At 53.5% G+C, this 16,625-nt stretch overlaps 2 protein-coding genes across 2 annotated transcripts in view; one reads left to right on the forward strand and one right to left on the reverse strand.

The window, feature by feature from the left end:
• The first annotated feature begins 292 nt into the window (after positions 1-292).
• PRPH2 (peripherin 2) lies at positions 293-14,244 on the forward strand. Its single transcript, XM_036414343.1, has 3 exons — positions 293-891; positions 10,713-10,959; positions 14,032-14,244. Exons 1-3 carry the CDS (start codon positions 311-313, stop codon positions 14,242-14,244), a joined length of 1,041 nt encoding a protein of 346 aa, XP_036270236.1. The 5' UTR covers positions 293-310.
• The window catches only part of UBR2 (ubiquitin protein ligase E3 component n-recognin 2), a 111,344-nt gene continuing 108,880 nt past the window's right edge, over positions 14,162-16,625 (reverse strand). The window contains exon 41 of the mRNA XM_045573153.1: positions 14,162-15,157. Within this exon, the coding sequence (XP_045429109.1) occupies positions 15,139-15,157 (19 nt within the window). The 3' untranslated portion in view covers positions 14,162-15,138. The remainder of the gene's footprint in view (positions 15,158-16,625) is intronic.

A 16,625-nucleotide genomic window follows, 5' to 3' on the forward strand; every position in this document is an offset into this window, starting at 1 on the left:
GCAGGCGGTGAGCCTGGCGTGGCTTTATCTAATGGGATGAACCCGCTAAGGAGATTAGCAGGCTGCCTGCGGGTCCCCCTTCTAATCTGCACCTTCAGGCTGTCCCTGGCTGGCTGGGAAGGAGCAGCTGCAGGAACGGCGGGAGGACTGGCCCCTGCATGAGCTGGGACTGAGCCGAGGGGTCCCGGGCCAGGGCGGGCACCATGGGCAGCCCCCGGAGCGGCGCCCTCCCGGAGGCCCTGAGTCTCCGGCCCTGGGCTCGCTGAGGCCACGGAGGAGCTGAGAGGCCGCCAGCACCGCGCCCTGCGCCATGGCGCTGCTCAAGGTCCGATTTGACCAGAAGCGGCGGGTGAGGCTTGCCCAGGGGCTCTGGCTCCTGAACTGGCTCTCGGTGCTGGCCGGCACGGCCGTCTTCGGCCTGGGCCTGTTCCTGAAGGTCGAGCTGCGGAAGAGGAGCGACGTGATGGACAACGCGGAGAGCCACCTGGTGCCCAACGCGCTGATCGGGGCGGGGGCGCTGTCCTGCGCCCTGCACGCGCTGGCCGGCAGGGTCTGCTACGACGCCCTGGACCCCGCCAGGTTCGCGCGCTGGCGGCCCTGGCTGCGGCCCTGCCTGGCGGCCTGCGCCCTGGGCCACGCCGGCCTCCTGCTGGCCGCGCTCTGCTGCCTCCTGCTGCGCGGCTCCCTGGAGGCCTCGCTGGCCCTGGGGCTCCGGCAGGGCCTGCGCTTCTACCGCGACACCGACACGCCCGGCCGCTGCTTCATGAAGAAGACCATCGACCTGCTGCAGATCGAGTTCCGGTGCTGCGGCAACAACGGCTTCCGGGACTGGTTTGAGATCCAGTGGATCAGCAACCGCTACCTGGACTTCTCCTCCAAAGAAGTCAAAGAGTGAGTCCCCCCCCCCCCCTCCTGCCCCCTCCTGGCCCATCCCCGCCCCCCGGGGGTGGGAGCTGACGGCCCGAAGCCTGTGTCCGTCCGCCCCGTGGGTGGTCGCTGTGCTGAACCTCTTTATATATATTTTATTGATTTTTCACAGAGAGGAAGAGAGAGGGATAGAGAGTTAGAAACATCGATGAGAGAGAATCACGGATCAGCTGCCTCTTGCACAGCCCCTATAGGGGATGTGCCTGCAACCAAGGTACATGCCCTTGACCGGAATCGAACCTGGGACCTTCCAGTCCGCAGGCTGATGCTCTATCCACTGAGCCAAACCGGTTTCGGCTGGAATGGCTGACATCCTGACGCGCTGATCCGTAAAGGTGGCCACTTCGTACGGTCCCACCTGACGTCGGGCTGTGGTGGGAGGAGGTGTCGGCTGTGTAAGCCGTGGGACAGGAGTCCCCGGGGAGGACTGTGGCGTTCGCAGAGCGCGTTCCCGAGATGCTGGCCAGCGTGTCTCCTCACTCGGAGGACCTGGGTGCAGCCCCAGAAGCTTGCACTGCCTGGTTCGTTCCCCTGGTTCGGCCTTTGGGGCGGAGCACGGCCCTCAGCGTGTCCGTGGGTGTGGAGGGGAGAGCAGGGGACGGGCAGCCGGGCAGCCAGGCCGTGGCTTTGGCTGTGCCGTTAGTGCCAGGGACCGTGGGTGAGTCACCTGCCCTCTGGGCCCTCGCCTGCCCAGCGGTTAGATAAAGACACTGGATAGTCCGTCTAGAGCCCGGCATACAGCAGGCGCTCATTAAATCTTTCCTTCTTAATCACAGCAGTGCCAGACGGTGAATGTGTCTGAGTATTGTATGCTTATTTTTTTCTTTCTCTACTTGGCAACATTCTCCTAATTACGCAAAATCTGCTTTAAAAGTCACCTCAATTAGTATTTCCCAAGTCCATGTAAATTAACTCCGTCCTTCTTATTTTCTGAGGACTCATTCATTCATTCACTCATTCGCTTAACAAACATCTATTAAGCTCTTGCCAAGTTCTAGCCCTTGTGCTGGAATTCGGAAGTGAGCAGGCTATAATCTAGTCATCAAATAATAACTCACTCCTTAAGGAGCCATAATGCAGTGTGGTAACTTTCGATGTTAGACACACGCGCTAGCAACCTCACCCCTTTACAACCTGTGAGGTTCACCAGACTTTTCCCGGGTACCTGGCGTGCCTGTATTGTGTGTGCAGCTATGGCAGCCTAGGTGGGAAGTCAGGAGGTGCTGGTGGGAGAGGGAGTCTCGCCCTGGAGCTGCGACCCCACGCGTGCGACGCCAGCACACGGCTCCCGGTGCCCCCGCCGCCCGGGCTCCAGCCCTTCTGCCAGTGCGGGAGGTCGGTCATCACCCAGGCCATTTCCTGTGCGGCCGGCGAGTCCGCGGGGCGTGCACACGGTGCTGGGCACAGGGCAGCGGGGCTTGGTGAAGCCCAGACGCCACCACCGAACCCCGGAGGCTGCACCTCGGTGGGAGGGCGGTCGGCTGAAGGTCACCGCCAGGATTCTATTTTCTCCAAGGCCGGGGATTACTGCTGCAAAGCCCCGCCAAGGAGGGGCTGTAACTGCGCTGCCCTGCCCAGGGGACAGGTCTGCAGGGACCGTACGGAGGCGTGGTCCCTGGACGGAGCCCGGAGGGTGTGCAGCCCGAGGGACGAGCAGAGTTCCTAGGTGGGGTGGGGAGGGGTCAGGAGAGGGGGGAGAGGGGTGTTGCTGTAGAACCAGCCCTTGTGAGCTTTTCAACCCTGCCTTTCCCGTCATTTCCCGTGACTGCACAGGGCCAGTCCTTGGAGAGACTTAAAAATCTCCCTGTAATCCCCAATCCCCTTCTGTCCCAGAGCGGAGGCATTCTCCAGGCTGTTCCGTTTTCAGGCAAACATTAAGCTCAGTGCTCCACACCAACCAACTTGTTTAGATTTTTAAAAAAGTGTCTGACACAAAAAAATCAGGTGACAACATTAAGAGAAACAAAAACAGAAAAAGAAATTCAAGTTGGATTCTCAGTCACAACTAAACCTCACCCACTTTAGTTTTTCACTTTTCATCCTAGCCTCGTTAACATGCACGTGATGACACAGAGCAACCACGGCATAAAGACAATCGAGAGCCCATTTTTGCAATTTGATAGCATAACCTTTGCTTAATGTTCAAAACGATCACTTCCTCTCAGCATCACTGCGACATGATGAACAAACACAATGAACAAATAGCACTGTGAAAGGTGAAGGTGCACAGTGTCGGTTTGATACATCCATAGATTGCAGAATGATCGCCACCACAGCCTTCGTTAGGTGACATCATCACAATTTCTCTGCTGCAGGGAGGATACTTAAGGTCTACTCCCTTGAGCAACTTCTTATTTTTTTGCAACTTTCGAGGATGTAACATAGTGCTGTTCAGTGCAGTCACTACGTGTACGTTAGATCCCCAGAACATTCCATCTTATCACTGGACGTCTGTGCGCTTGGACCGGTAGCGGCTCAGGCGGCCCATGATTGGCAGCCTTCAGCCTAGGGCGTTTCTATGCCTTCTGGTTTCCCGCCTCCACGTATACGTGATATCAGACAGTATCTGTCTAAAACGATTATGATCGCTGATTGTGCAATAGTCCACTGGACAACGGACACAATTATGTGGTCATTTCGGTTGTCTTTATTTATTTCTATTATAACTAACGCCGGAATGGGCATCTTTGAGGCTTTTCCTCTCTCTCTCTCTCTCTCTCTCTCTCTCTCTCTCTCTCTCTCTCTCTCTCTCCTCTCTCTCCTTTGTCCCCCTGCCCCACTTCTTTTTTAGGCTGCATTTCTAGAACTGGAACTGTAGAACGGAAATCCTTTCTCCTTTCCACCCCCCCCCGTGACGTCACACCGTGTTGCCAAGGGAACAGCCTGATAGGTTCCCTTGACAGAGAGGCTACATCATCATTCCCCACAAACTTTTAAATCGATGCTCAGAGGGTCTGTGAGGGAGGTGAGGCCCCTGGGCTGTGACCAGAAAGCTCTGTGGGGGCGGACTGCCTGAGGGCCTGGGCTAGCCGTTGATGGAAAGAACGAACAAAGGAATGAAGGAGAGAACTTGAGTGGCACTTCTCCCCCCCCACCCCCATTTCTTTCCGTTCGCATTCTGATTGCTCACTCAGAGAGATAATTACGTTTACCTGACAAAGCTGATCCCCAGCGCAGACAGTGCCTGTGTTTTTTGAGACGGCAAAGCCCCGAGAAGTGGTCAGCGGCCGCCGTTCCCGGCTTTTCTCAGCAGCATTCCCGGGGCTGGAATTCCGAGGCCACAGAGGCCAAGGGAAGCAAGGTCTCCGGAGGAGGATTTGTAGTTGGCGGCCAGTGCCTCCATCTTCAGCTTTCACACAGAAAACCCAACATCCCAAACGCAGAGAGGTTCGACGCACTCCCATGTACCACCACCAGCTTCCACAAACACTGTGCCTTTCCAGTTCATTAACACAAATCCTGGGCATCATCTCCCTTTACCTGTTAATGCTTTAGGAGGGACTGCATAAGGAGGGTGTTTTTTGTTTGTTCTGTTTTGTTGTTTAACGTAAGTACAAGTAATCACCTCAACAAAATTAACATTAATATCATCTAATACCCAGACTGCTCAATATTCTGATCGTCTCAAAATGTCCTCTCCGGCTGGTTCGTTCAAATCAGGATCCAAGCCGAGCCCACACTCTGCACCTGGGTGCTTCTGAGTCTCTTCTCCTCCATCACAGTTATCTTTTCCTGAAAGCCAACCAACCAACCAACCAACCCAAAAACATTTGTATTGATTTCAGAGAGACAGGAAGGAAGAAACATCCATGTGAGAGAGAAACATGGACGGGTTGCCTCCTGCAGGGACCCGCCTGGGATTGAACCCACAACCGGGGTGTGTGCCCCGGCCGGGAATTGAACCGGTGACCTTTTGGTGCACCGGTGACACTCAACCTAATGAGCCTCTGGGGCCAGGGCGGCAGTTACCTCTCATGCCATGAGTGTCGGGGAGAAAGGGCCGCGTGTCCTGCAGAATTCCCCTCACTCCGGGCCAGGCGGCCGCAGCCAGGCTGTCTCCTCGTTCCGCCCGCCCCCCGGGACCGGCTCCGGGCGCAGGTGCCACCGGACTGAGGGGCTGAGAGGGTGCTGCTCCGGGCATCTGACCTCATCACACCAGGAGGCTGTGATGTCCCGGCCTATCTGTAACAATTCCCTGGTGGCTTCCTGTTCTCAGGATGAGCAGAGCTTCCGTGTCTGGGGTGGGAGGCAGACAGGAAGGAGCGCAGAGGGCGGCCCAGGGGCTGAGAGGTGGGAGGCCTGGCCCGGCTCTCACAAGGGGTGGAGTGGGCACTAAACCCTCACTTCACTGTCCGCAAGGGGACCCGCTGGCTGTAGGCATCTGTTCCTGTTCCTGTGCAATTTATAGACATCTTAGGCCGTCTACACATTGGCTAGAAGCTCCCTGAGGACAGGGCCGTGTCCCCTCAGACGGGGGCTCCCTGAGGACAGGGCCATGTCCCCTCAGACTGGGGCTCCCTGAGGACAGGGCTGTGTCCCCTCAGACGGGGGCTCCCTGAGGACAGGGCTGTGTCCCCTCAGACGGGGGCTCCCTGAGGACAGGGCTGTGTCCCCTCAGACTGGGGCTCCCTGAGGACAGGCTGTGTCCCCTCAGACTGGGGCTCCCTGAGGACAGGGCTGTGCCTCCCCTTTCTTATGCCCCCCTCCCCCACTTTATGTTCTGTGGCCACCCAAAAAAGAAACACTAATGCTGCACTTGCTGTATCCCAGGTGCTGTCTGTGTATTCTCCCCTTTAATCTCCACCACAGGCTTGTCGGGCCTGCCATTTCTCAGATGAGAAAACTGAGGCTCACAGAGGCCGTGGCCAAGCTCGATAGGGCTCAGGTGGGGACTGGCTCATTAGCAGCCATCCTGCCTCCCCCTCTCCCTGCTGTGCTGTTTCCCTTCGGCTTTCCTTATTGATTTATGGATTCACTGACTAAATTATATTGGTTTCTCCAGGGAAACTCTGACGTGATGAGTTCCCGTCAGGTGGCTTGGCCGGGGGACAGTGGGCTACGACAGAAGGCGGCAGCCGATGGCCCGTGAGGTCGGAAAGGATGGCGCCGTGGGGCTAGAGCATGGGCTTGTCAGCGAAGACCCTCGGGAGCCTGGGCTGAGCAGGCAGTTTGCAGCCTGGAGCGCAGATAGGAACAAACAGCCCCCTGAGCAGCATCTGCCCGGCTGTGTCTCAGGAAGGCGATGGGGTTGTCATCTGTGTTGGAACAGGGCAAGCACCAGCAGACAGATGTGCTTTGGGGGAGGAGGGCCAGTGGGGGACACACAGCCTGTCAGGGAGCCCCAGTCTGAGGGGACATGGCCCTGTCCTCAGGGAGCCCCCGTCTGAGGGGACACGGCCCTGTCCTCAGGGAGCCCCAGTCTGAGGGGGACACGGCCCTGTCCTCAGGGAGCCCCAGTCTGAGGGGGACACGGCCCTGTCCTGTAGGGACCAGCAAGGTGAGGGGAAGGCGCCACCCAGAAGGCCAGCCTGCAGACCGAGGCAGCTCTGACCTGGGGCCTCAGCCCATAGACTGTGGCCCGGCCTCAGGCAGGTACGGGAGGCAGACTACAGTCCTGCCCTCACTCAGGTGCGGTGCTGGGTGCGGCCCTGCCCTGCTGGGGCCCCCTCCTCTTCTGCAGAACCACCTGGTGGTGGGCCAGGTCCCAGGGAGAGGGCCCTGCCTGTGGGGAGCCCACCTTCTCTGGGGGCTGGGTCTCTGCTAACCCACAGCCGCTGAGGGCGGTTCCCTCACCCCCAGCCCGGGAGAGAGGCCTCAGTGCTGCTCAGGTGCAGGCTCGGAAGACGCTGACGCTGGCTCTTTCCCGCGGGAGGGCACTGGGGACGCCCCGGGGGGACGCGGTGCTGGTGGAGCTGCGCCAGGGCAGGGGGTCAGGCAGGGCGGCGAGCTGGCTACTCCCCATGAGGAGATGAGGAGGTGGCGGTGGGGCTGGTCTTGGGGTGGGCTGTGACATGGTCAGTGGGGTTGGAGCGAGAACTCTGCCGCTGGTGGGGAGCCGTTCTCTTAGCGGGCGCTCCCTCCCAGCCTCCTCAGCTGACAGGGCCCAGCACCCTCCACATGTGATCCCGGAGTGTGTCACGTTGTCACAATGGCTCCCCGGTCAACGCTCAATCACACCAGCTGGGCTGGATCTTTTTTTATAGTCTCGTTTTATTAAGTAAAATATGAATGCTTCATGACTTGGTGTGTCATCCTCATGCAGGCGTCATGCAAATCTCCGTGTTCCAATTTAGTACACGCGCTGCCAGAGCGAGCACCACAGATGGCTCTGCAACATGTTAGACACCAAACTCCAGTCATGAGAGAAGTGGGAATTAAAACAACCATGAGATACTGTTTTTTTTAGTCCTCACCCAAGGATATGTTCTTTTGAGAGAAGCATCGACGTGAGAGAGAAACATCAATCAGTTGCCTCCCGTACTCGCCCTGATAGGAATTGAACCCACCATCTTTTGTTTTACGGACGACACTCCAACCAACTGAGCCACTGAGAAGGGACCCAGGATACTCTTTCCATGGATCAGCTTTCCCTTACCTATCCTCTGTTCCCTTACCTATCCTCTGTTCCCTTACCTATCCTCTGTTCCCTTACCTATCCTCTGTTCCCTTACCTATCCTCCATCAAACCTGTGCGGTGTGGCTGTGGGGAGTGGCTCTCGCAGGTGTGGCTGCCCAGCTCTGAGGAGAGATGCAGAAAGGGTCTGGGGTGCTCACCCTCTGGCTCAGGAATGCATCTTTGGGGGATTTACCCTCTAAATGGATCCATAACATGAAGGACGACACGTGCATGGTTGTATTAACAGGAGACTCGGAAACCCCAAGCGCCCACCACGGGGAAGGCACAGTACCCCAGGCACCATCTGCACAGTGGACACCATGCAGCTCACTGAACACCTGACAACACTCCCCACTGGCAGATATAAAACATTTTCAAGACATTGTTAAGGGTAAAAGGACAGTAGTATAGCCTTAGCCGGATGGCTCAGTGGATACAGCATCGGCCTGTGGACTGAAGGGTCCTGGGTGTGATTCTGGCCAAGGGCTCATACCTTGGTGGCAGGCTGGATCCCGGGCACTGGTCAGGGTGTGTGTGGAAGACAACCCATTGATGTGTCTCTCACATCCATGTTTCTCTCTGTCTCTCTCCCTCCTCCTTCCCCTCCTTAGAAAAAAAGAAAAAAGACAGTAGTATATAATGCTGCTACTTGGGTTTAAAAAAAAAAAAAAAAGCAAACCAGGAAGAACATTCAGGGACCACACGTTTGCTGTCCCTGCTTGAAGCCCCCCCAAAAGGACAGACATGTTGGCCATAGTGGGGGGGTGGGAGGTGGGAAAGGACTGGAGGCCCAGGGATGAGAATGAGGGGAGTTTTATTGCATGAAAGAGATTTTTAAAAATATATTTTATTGATATTTTTACAGAGAGGAAGGGAGAGAGGGATAGAGAGCTAGAAACATCGATGAGAGAGATATATCGACCAGTTGCCTCCTGCACACCCCCTACCGGGGATGTGCCCACAACCAAGGTACATGCCCTTGACCAGAATCAAACCTGGGATCCTTCAGTCCTCAGGTTTGCACTCTATCCACTGAGCAAAACCATTTTTGGCACATGAAGGAGATTTTACTTAGAAGCTAAATATGAAAATCTATTTATATTGTCTTTTTTTTTTTTTTTTTTTTTTTTTTTTTTTTTTTTTTACAGAGAGTTAGGGAGAGGGATAGAGAGCTAGAAACATCGATAAGAGAGAAACATCGACCAGCTGCCTCTTGCACACCCCCTACTGAGGATGTGCCCGCAACCAATGTACATGCCCTTGACCGGAATCGAACCTCCGACCTTTCAGTCCGCAGGCCGATGCTCTATCCACTGAGCCAAACCGGTTTCGGCTATATTGTCTTTATTTTTAATATATATATTTTAATTATTGTCTTTAAAGAGAGAGAGGGGGGAAAGGGGAGAAACTGATTTCTTCTAAAAAATATATTTTATTAATTTTTTACAGAGAGGAAATGAGAGGGATAGAGAATTAGAAACATTGATGAGAGAGAAACATTGACCAACTGCCTCCTGCACACCCCCAACTGGGGATATGTCCGCAACCAAGGTACATGCCCGTGACCAGAATCGAACCTGGGACCCTTCAGTCCGCAGGCTGACGCTCTATCCACTGAGCCAAACCGGTTTCGGCAACAATGATTTCTTATTCCACTTATTTATGCATTCATTGGTTGATTCTTGTATGTGCCCTGGCTGGGGATCGAACCCAACCTTAGCGTACTAGGATGCTGCTCTAACGAACTGACAGCTACCCATAGGGCAGATATCCTGTTGTAGAGTGCAATTACCAATTCAGTGAATATTGTGGAAAACAATTTCTATTTTAAACAAGCACTGGCTCTCTATTCTTGTGCTGTAGAAGTGTGCTATCGCTATGGAATGCACTGTTCATGTGCAACTTAAACTGTTTATTTTTTTTTTTTTTACTCAAGATAACATGCATATAGTCAGGTGCGCCAATCTCAAGCGTGCAGCTCGATGGATTCTGACACATGCAGGCCTGGGTAACTTCCCTCAGGACAGGTGGAGCATAGCCAGCCCGCCTGGTGGGGAGGGGAGACCTGTCGCTATAGAGACATCCCTCCTCTTGAATCCTGAACCCACACGAACATACGGCTGCTCTAACTAAATACCTACATGAATACAGAAATGCAGTTATGTGGGTGCATCCTTCAGTGAGTAAGGAGTGTCCACCCCAGCTGGACAGTTCATGTGGACGGTGAGCAAACGGTGAGCAAAGCGAGGGGCAAGCCTCCTCCCCTGCGCAGGCCCTGGCACATCGTTGAGAACGGATCTGGCCAGAGGGGGTCTTGGTCCAAAGGGGGAGATGAATTTGGAGAGAGGGCTGGGGCTGGAGTCTGTCCCAGTCACCTGGGTCCTGCTGCTCTGACCAGCTGCCGTGGCTCTAAGAAATCGTTGCATGCCAGGAGGATGGGTGATCTCTACACCCCCCCCCCCTTATTTGCTTTTTGATTTATCATCTATCTCAACCCCCCTGAACGGGGGCGTGGGGAACATCCGGCTGTGGGCTAAAGCCCGAAAAATCGTTCGGTCTGGCCCTGCCAAGGCCTAAGGGATGAGTTAATTAAATGTTTGACCAAATGTTACAGGCTAATTTTTAAAAAATAACTTTTTTTTTTTTTAAAGAGTATATTTTTGTTGATTTCAGAGAAGGAAAAGGAGAGAGAGATGAAAATATCAATGATGAGAATCATTGGCTGCTTCCTGCACGTCCCACACTGGGGATTAAGCCCACAACCTGGGCATGTGGCCTTAATCAAAATCAAACTCAGGACTCCTCAGTCCCCAGTCTGATGCTCTATCCACTGAGCCAAACCGGCTAAGGCCAGCAGGCTAATTTTTAAGTTAATAATTTTGTATGGCCCGCAAATGATGTTATAAATATCCAAATGGCCCTCGGCAGAAAGAAGGTTCCCCACCCCTGGCTCCAGAACATAAGTTCCAGCAAGGCGGGGCACTGGCTCTCTGGGGTCACTGCTCCATCTTCAGTGCCTGGAACACTGGCTGGCACATAGCTGGCGCACAGCAAATATTACCGAGAGCGAATGAATGAATGAATGAATGAGACTGCGGTGGGGGCGGGGGGAACTGGCCCCTGGTGAGAAGTCCAAGCGGCCCTCTCAAGCTGTCTGGTTTTCCTCCAGTCGCATCAAGAGCAACGTGGACGGGAGGTACCTGGTGGACGGCGTCCCCTTTAGCTGCTGCAACCCCAGCTCGCCGCGGCCCTGCATCCAGTACCAGCTCACCAACAACTCGGCGCACTACAGCTACGACCACCAGACGGAGGAGCTCAACCTGTGGGTGCGAGGCTGCCGGGCCGCCCTGCTGAGCTACTACAGCAGCCTCATGAACTCCATGGGCGCCCTCACGCTCCTCGTCTGGCTCTCTGGCGTAGGCTCCGGCCCGGCGCGGGGCAGGGGAGGGGGAGCTGTCTGCCCATTGGGATTTTGCATTTTATTTTTACTTTCAAATCCTCACCTGAGGATACTTTCCCCATTGATTTTCAGACAGAGTGGGGGGAAAAAAGGGGGGGGGGGTGTTGGCATCAGTGTGAGAGAGACACATTGGTTGGTTGCCTCCTGCACCTGCCCTGACCAGGGTCAGGAATTGAACCCACAAGCGAAGTATGTGCTCTTGACCCGGAATTGAACCCACAACCCTTCGGTCCGTACGTTGATGCTCTGAGCAACCAGCCAGGGCCTATCTGGATTTAAAGGGAAGAAACTGGGTCTGGAGCACATGCCTTCCTCCTTCCCTCTTGGAACCAGCCTTCTGCCTGGCGTGGGTCAGGAAGGCCAAGGCTTGAACCCCAACACCCCCATCCTCCCTTATTAAAGAATAACTTACTGAGGTGAAATTCATAGGACATAAAACCAACCATTTTGAAGTGAACAATTCAGGGGCATTCAGAACATTCACAATGGTAAGCCACCACCACCTCTATCTAGTCTCTAAACACGCCCATCGCCCCCAAAGAAAACTGCACACCCACTAAGCAGTCATTCTCCACCCCCCAGCCCAAGCCCCAGGCAGCCCCCAATCTGGGGTCTGTCCTTGTGGGTCTATTTCATATAAATGGAATCATGTATCAGGTGACCTTTGGTCTGGCTGCTTTCCCTTTGCATGCCTCCGCTTTTTGGTGTGAGGTCTTGGAAAGTGCTTTACCTCCCGGTTATATGGGCTGACAGCACTTAGCTCTGGGGCCACTCAGTAGGTATGGGCGAATGTTCAGCAAATGCGAGCTCTTTGGATCCATGCTTCTTTTCGATATCGATCGCCGTTTACCTGCTATTCTCATTATTTGTGGCTTCACCTCAGCTGTGAGGCCTAATTCCTCTCTGTAGCCACAGGGCTTGGAATGTAGGAAGCCCTCAGTGAATGCTGAATTCACTTATGGAAGGGATTTCACAAACCTACTGTGCTCCGGGCGCTGTCCTGGGTGCTACGTGGGAGTGTGCATCAGTGAGTGGCAGACCACGGTGGCACGGGGGAGACGTGGGCTCCTGCTTTGAGCTGAGCAGAAAATCCAGACTCCAAATTCTAAGTGTACGAAGCCAGAGACATTAGGTGGGGGAACTTTCCGTCAGAGCAGATTCACTGAAAGGTTCCTTTAAGTCTCTCTTTGTCTATGGAAATGCTCATGCAGCTGTGCCCCTGGCTGACAGTCCAGCACCACGTTCCCTAGAGGGGCTGTGCCCCCTGAGGGGAGCGGGGAGGGAGGGCTTCCTTTCATGCTGAGGCAGAGTCTTGGGAACGAGTGGGTAGAATTAGGAGAGAAGCTACTGCCAGGAGGCTGGGACCCCTGGCTGCCTCTCAGGGCAGCACCTTTTCAGGAACCAGCTCACTGAGGACAGGGAGCTCAAGTACCCCTACTTTTACTTGAGGTATTTCGTGGGCAGAGCTTTGTGATGGGCGAAGGGTGGCTGGGTTAAGATAGGATTCTGTCCTGAGCTTTGCCCTCCCGGACTTCACAAGCCTGTCAGCCGATGACATCTAAGGCCTGAGCCTAAGGGAACCATTACAAAGGCAAAGCTCAGTGCAGCCTTGGGCTGCCTTCGGGAAGGCAGGAGGGGGTCACAGTGGTGCATGCAGGAAGAGGACTTGCACTGTTAAATTTATTAAACTTTCAATGGACCATAACAATAACTTAAACTCTATTAGTTACTGTTATCATCTACTACCATAATTATAAAATGCCCCTAGAGTAGCCATTTTCAACCTTTTCCATTTCATGGCACACATAAACTAATTATTAAAATTCTGTGGCACACCAAAAAAATTTTTTTCTGATCTGACCAAAAAAAAAAAAAAAGAAAAAAAAAAGTGTGATTTTGATTCACTTACACCAGACAACTAGGGTTGTGTAGCTGTTGTCTTTTTTTATTTATTTTTTATTTGACAATCTAAGGGAAAAAGAGGTCGGTGCCCCTGAATTAACAGTGTGATGTCACAGCATGTTTTATACATTCTGCAACACACGGGTTGAAAATTGCTGCCCCATAGCATTCATTCAACAGATGCTCCCTGAGGCCCTCCCGCCAGCCGGTGTGGTCCAGTGCGTTTCACTGGGTGAACGCTCTCCATTAGCAGGCCCAGTCCCCTCAGAGTTTGCTGTGCCCTAAAAGGAGAAGCATCTGAGGGCACGCCAGGACTTTGTGTAGAAACAAGTGGCTAACACAATACAATAGACAGCTGGAAACGATACTCCCCACACTGACTAATAACCGACTACCGCTGACCCCTCACTGTGCACCAGGCGCCACGCCTACACGTACCGAAGTGTCACAGTGCACACACTTCACCTGAAAATCTGCAAACCAGATGAGTAAACAGGCTTCCTCCTCACGTGGTTAACTCGGCCCCCAGGCATTCTGTCACCAGCGCCTGCCCCAGTGATTACTAGTGAGCAAATCCGAACAAACCACCCATTCACCCTCCACACTACGGACGATGACAGAGGTAGAGAAAACCACATAGCACACTGTTTGCAGAGGTCATTTAAAAATCCCTTCCAGCAAATAGCTACTGAATTCCCAATGTGTGCCAAACAGTATGTTAGGAACTGGGAGCACGGGCGCGAGGAGGGGCAGAGAGAAGGAGCCCAGGCCTAATGCCCCCAGGACAGGAGAGACCTGAGAGGATGGGGAAGAACAGGAGCTGAAGCTGAATTAACAGGTGAATGTGGAGGAACAATATTCAAGGCACAGAAAGTAGCAACGGTACAGACCGGGGAAGAGAAAGGCTGGGGTGCGGAGGGACCTAAGGCAGCACAGGTGGCTGGAGAGGGAGGGGGGAAGAGATGAGGTTGGATAGGGGCTGGTGTCTTGCGTGCCTCAGCGATACTCCTCAGAGCCCGCCTCATTGAAGGGCCCCAGTCACGAACAGCCGAGGGCTCCCTGGTTTCTCGGCAGCCCCGATCCCCCCACCCCTCCCAGACCTCCCCTAAGTCTCCTCTCCCCGCAGGTGACCGCCACGACCGGGCTGCGCTACCTGCACACGGCCCTGGAGAGTGTGTCCAACCCCGAAGACCCCGAGTGCGCGAGTGAGGGCTGGCTGCTGGAGCAGAGCGTGCCGGAGACCTGGAAGGCCTTTCTGGAGAGCCTGAAGAGGCTGGGCAAGAGCAACCAGGTGGAAGCAGAGGGCGCAGACGCGGGCCAGGCCCCAGAGGCTGGCTGACGGCCCCCGGCCCCCCTCCTTCCCGAACGCTGGGAAGTAACCGGCTCCAGGACATTCGGACACACACCCTCGTTCCATCTGAAGGTCCCGAGGAGGACGGCCATCTCACAGACTCTCCCTGATGGTGGGATGGAAAGGGTAGGGTCTCTACAAGCATCTGTCAAACATTTGTTGAATGAGTGACTCAGAATGTGAAGAACGAGCCCTCAGACCCACTGCTCCCGCACACGGTCTCACAGGGGCCTCCGGGGTCTCTGGGGATGACTCGCCCACAGCACCCACCTCCGGTCCACCCTGAGGCTCCTGGCCACACCAAGCACTGCTCCCCTTTGCTGAGTCTGCCATTATAGCTCCAAGAGGCTCCCCTCTACGTCCAAAGCGTCACCAGGTGCATAAGCACAGGAGTCGGAAAAAAATGTACTGGCCACGTTATCATTTAAAAAAAAAATGCCAAGACCGACAGGTGAGCCATTTTATCTGCTTAATGGCGGAAAGTAGGGACAATTATACTCTTGTAAGAGTACTGGACTCTCCAAATTAGGGAGGGCTCAAAAGAAGAATTCTCCAATGATAGGGCGAGAGCATTTAAAAACAGAGTGAATGCCTGCTCTGTCTTAGTCACATGCCCTCACTTGGCCAAGAGTGAGATCTGGGTTGGAGGAAGTCAAGCTGTTGTCATGTTCCAGCAACATCCCACCCCGAAAGGTCGGAGTGGCCTCCTCTGGGCCTTCCGTGGAAGAGGAGCAACAACCAGACGGAGGTCTACCCTTTGGAGACCAGGCCTCACCTGGAGGTGGGCCCAGGGACGCCCGCATGGATGGCCGTGTCGGCCCCCGTGGGCAACACTAATTGTCTACAGTGGAGGGCAGAGTCCTCGGAGGGTTCTTCCTGTTTCTATCCCCAGACAGCCATCCTCCAAAGCAATATTCCCGGGATGCCTCTGCATTAAAGAGGATTCTTCGAGACAGCCCATCTTCCTGAGCTAGGAACTGCAACACAAGTTTTCAGCTCCTTCAGGAAAAAGAGAGAAAGGAAGCTTTTTTAGTTGAAGGGGAGAGTGATTCCATCGCTGTCCTGAGTGTTTGGTGTGGAGAAAGCAGGACGTTTGGTGCTGCCTGGGTTTGTTCTGGGGCTCTAACTTTCCCATGCTCAAGACCCACCAAAGGTGTTTGGCCACTGAGATTGTGGTCCCAGGTTTAATTCGACTTCTGATTCCTTGGGCCCTTCTTCTAGAGCCCTCTTTCCTCTCAGGAGTGCTGAGAACCACCAGGAAAGTGCTGCTCTAGGCCCGATGTGTAACTAAGCTGTACAATAGACATTAAAAATTACATTGTTTGAAAACCACTGTGTATAGTATGAAAATGTCTATCTTAGCCCATTCAATAGCACCCCCAACTTTACCTAATATATAAATATATGTATTTAATATTTTTATTGATTTCAGAGAGGAAGGGAAAGGGAGTGAGACATAGACACCAATGATGAGAATCACCGTCAGGCTGCCTCCTGCATGCCTCACACTGGGGACTGAGCCCACAACCTGGGCATGTGCCCTTGACTGGAATCAAAACCGGGACCCTTCAGTCTGTAGGCCAGCTAGGGCTCTACTTAATATATTGGAGATATATATATATATATATATATATATATATATATATATATATATATATATATTTTTTTTTTTTAACAAAATCAAACCTGACATTGAACAGAAGCACTGCTCATGACCAGGGGAGCTGTGTTTCAACAGCATGGGAGTCACCTCCTTCCTGCCTTCTTACGCTCTTACCTCCAAGAAAGTAACTATCAATTTATCCAAATAATCTCAACATTTTGCTAGAGTCTGGAACACAGCTGAATTTATCTAATCACTATAGTGATTTAAGTAAAAATTCCAAAGCATTTTCCACCCTGATCAAAACGTATTTTCCCAAACAGAGAATATGAATCTCAATGGGGCCAGGTTATAGGGGCAGGTATAAGCAGCTTTATGGTCTGAGGACCAAGGACTAACTGACCCTCCAATAATTATCACCAATTGGTTCAGATCAGACTTAGGGTGAGCTGCTTCTTAACAGGTCTCCTCAGGGAGCCATCACTGCCAGAGAAAGCTGGCCCACCTCCTTTGGTCATCGACCAGTGCCCAGCAGAGACCTGGTACCAAGCTCTCCCTGGTGTGACTTCATTCTTTCCTTGGGCCAGGGCAAATTCAACCAAGGGACTCCAAGATTTCAAAGTCCTGCTAGCCTAGCCCTGGGCTAGGGTGAGAGGTAAAGAGTGCCTTAGTAGTTTTATTTTTAAAACACTCCACAGTGCAGAAGTATGCAATGCTTATTCTGAACATTTAGGAAGGTGGATTTTCTAGAATTTGTGGCCTCAGC

Source organism: Pipistrellus kuhlii, unplaced genomic scaffold (genome assembly GCF_014108245.1).
Source record: "Pipistrellus kuhlii isolate mPipKuh1 unplaced genomic scaffold, mPipKuh1.p scaffold_m20_p_5, whole genome shotgun sequence".
Lineage (NCBI taxonomy): Eukaryota > Metazoa > Chordata > Mammalia > Chiroptera > Vespertilionidae > Pipistrellus > Pipistrellus kuhlii.

Coding starts and splice junctions, on each gene's coding strand:
- PRPH2 (XM_036414343.1), top strand. CDS start 311: ATGGCGCTGCTCAAGGTCCGATTTGACCAGAAGCGGCGGGTGAGGCTT. Junction 892..10,712: donor TCCTCCAAAGAAGTCAAAGA/GTGAGTCCCCCC, acceptor GTTTTCCTCCAG/TCGCATCAAGAGCAACGTGG. Junction 10,960..14,031: donor TCCTCGTCTGGCTCTCTGGC/GTAGGCTCCGGC, acceptor CTCTCCCCGCAG/GTGACCGCCACGACCGGGCT.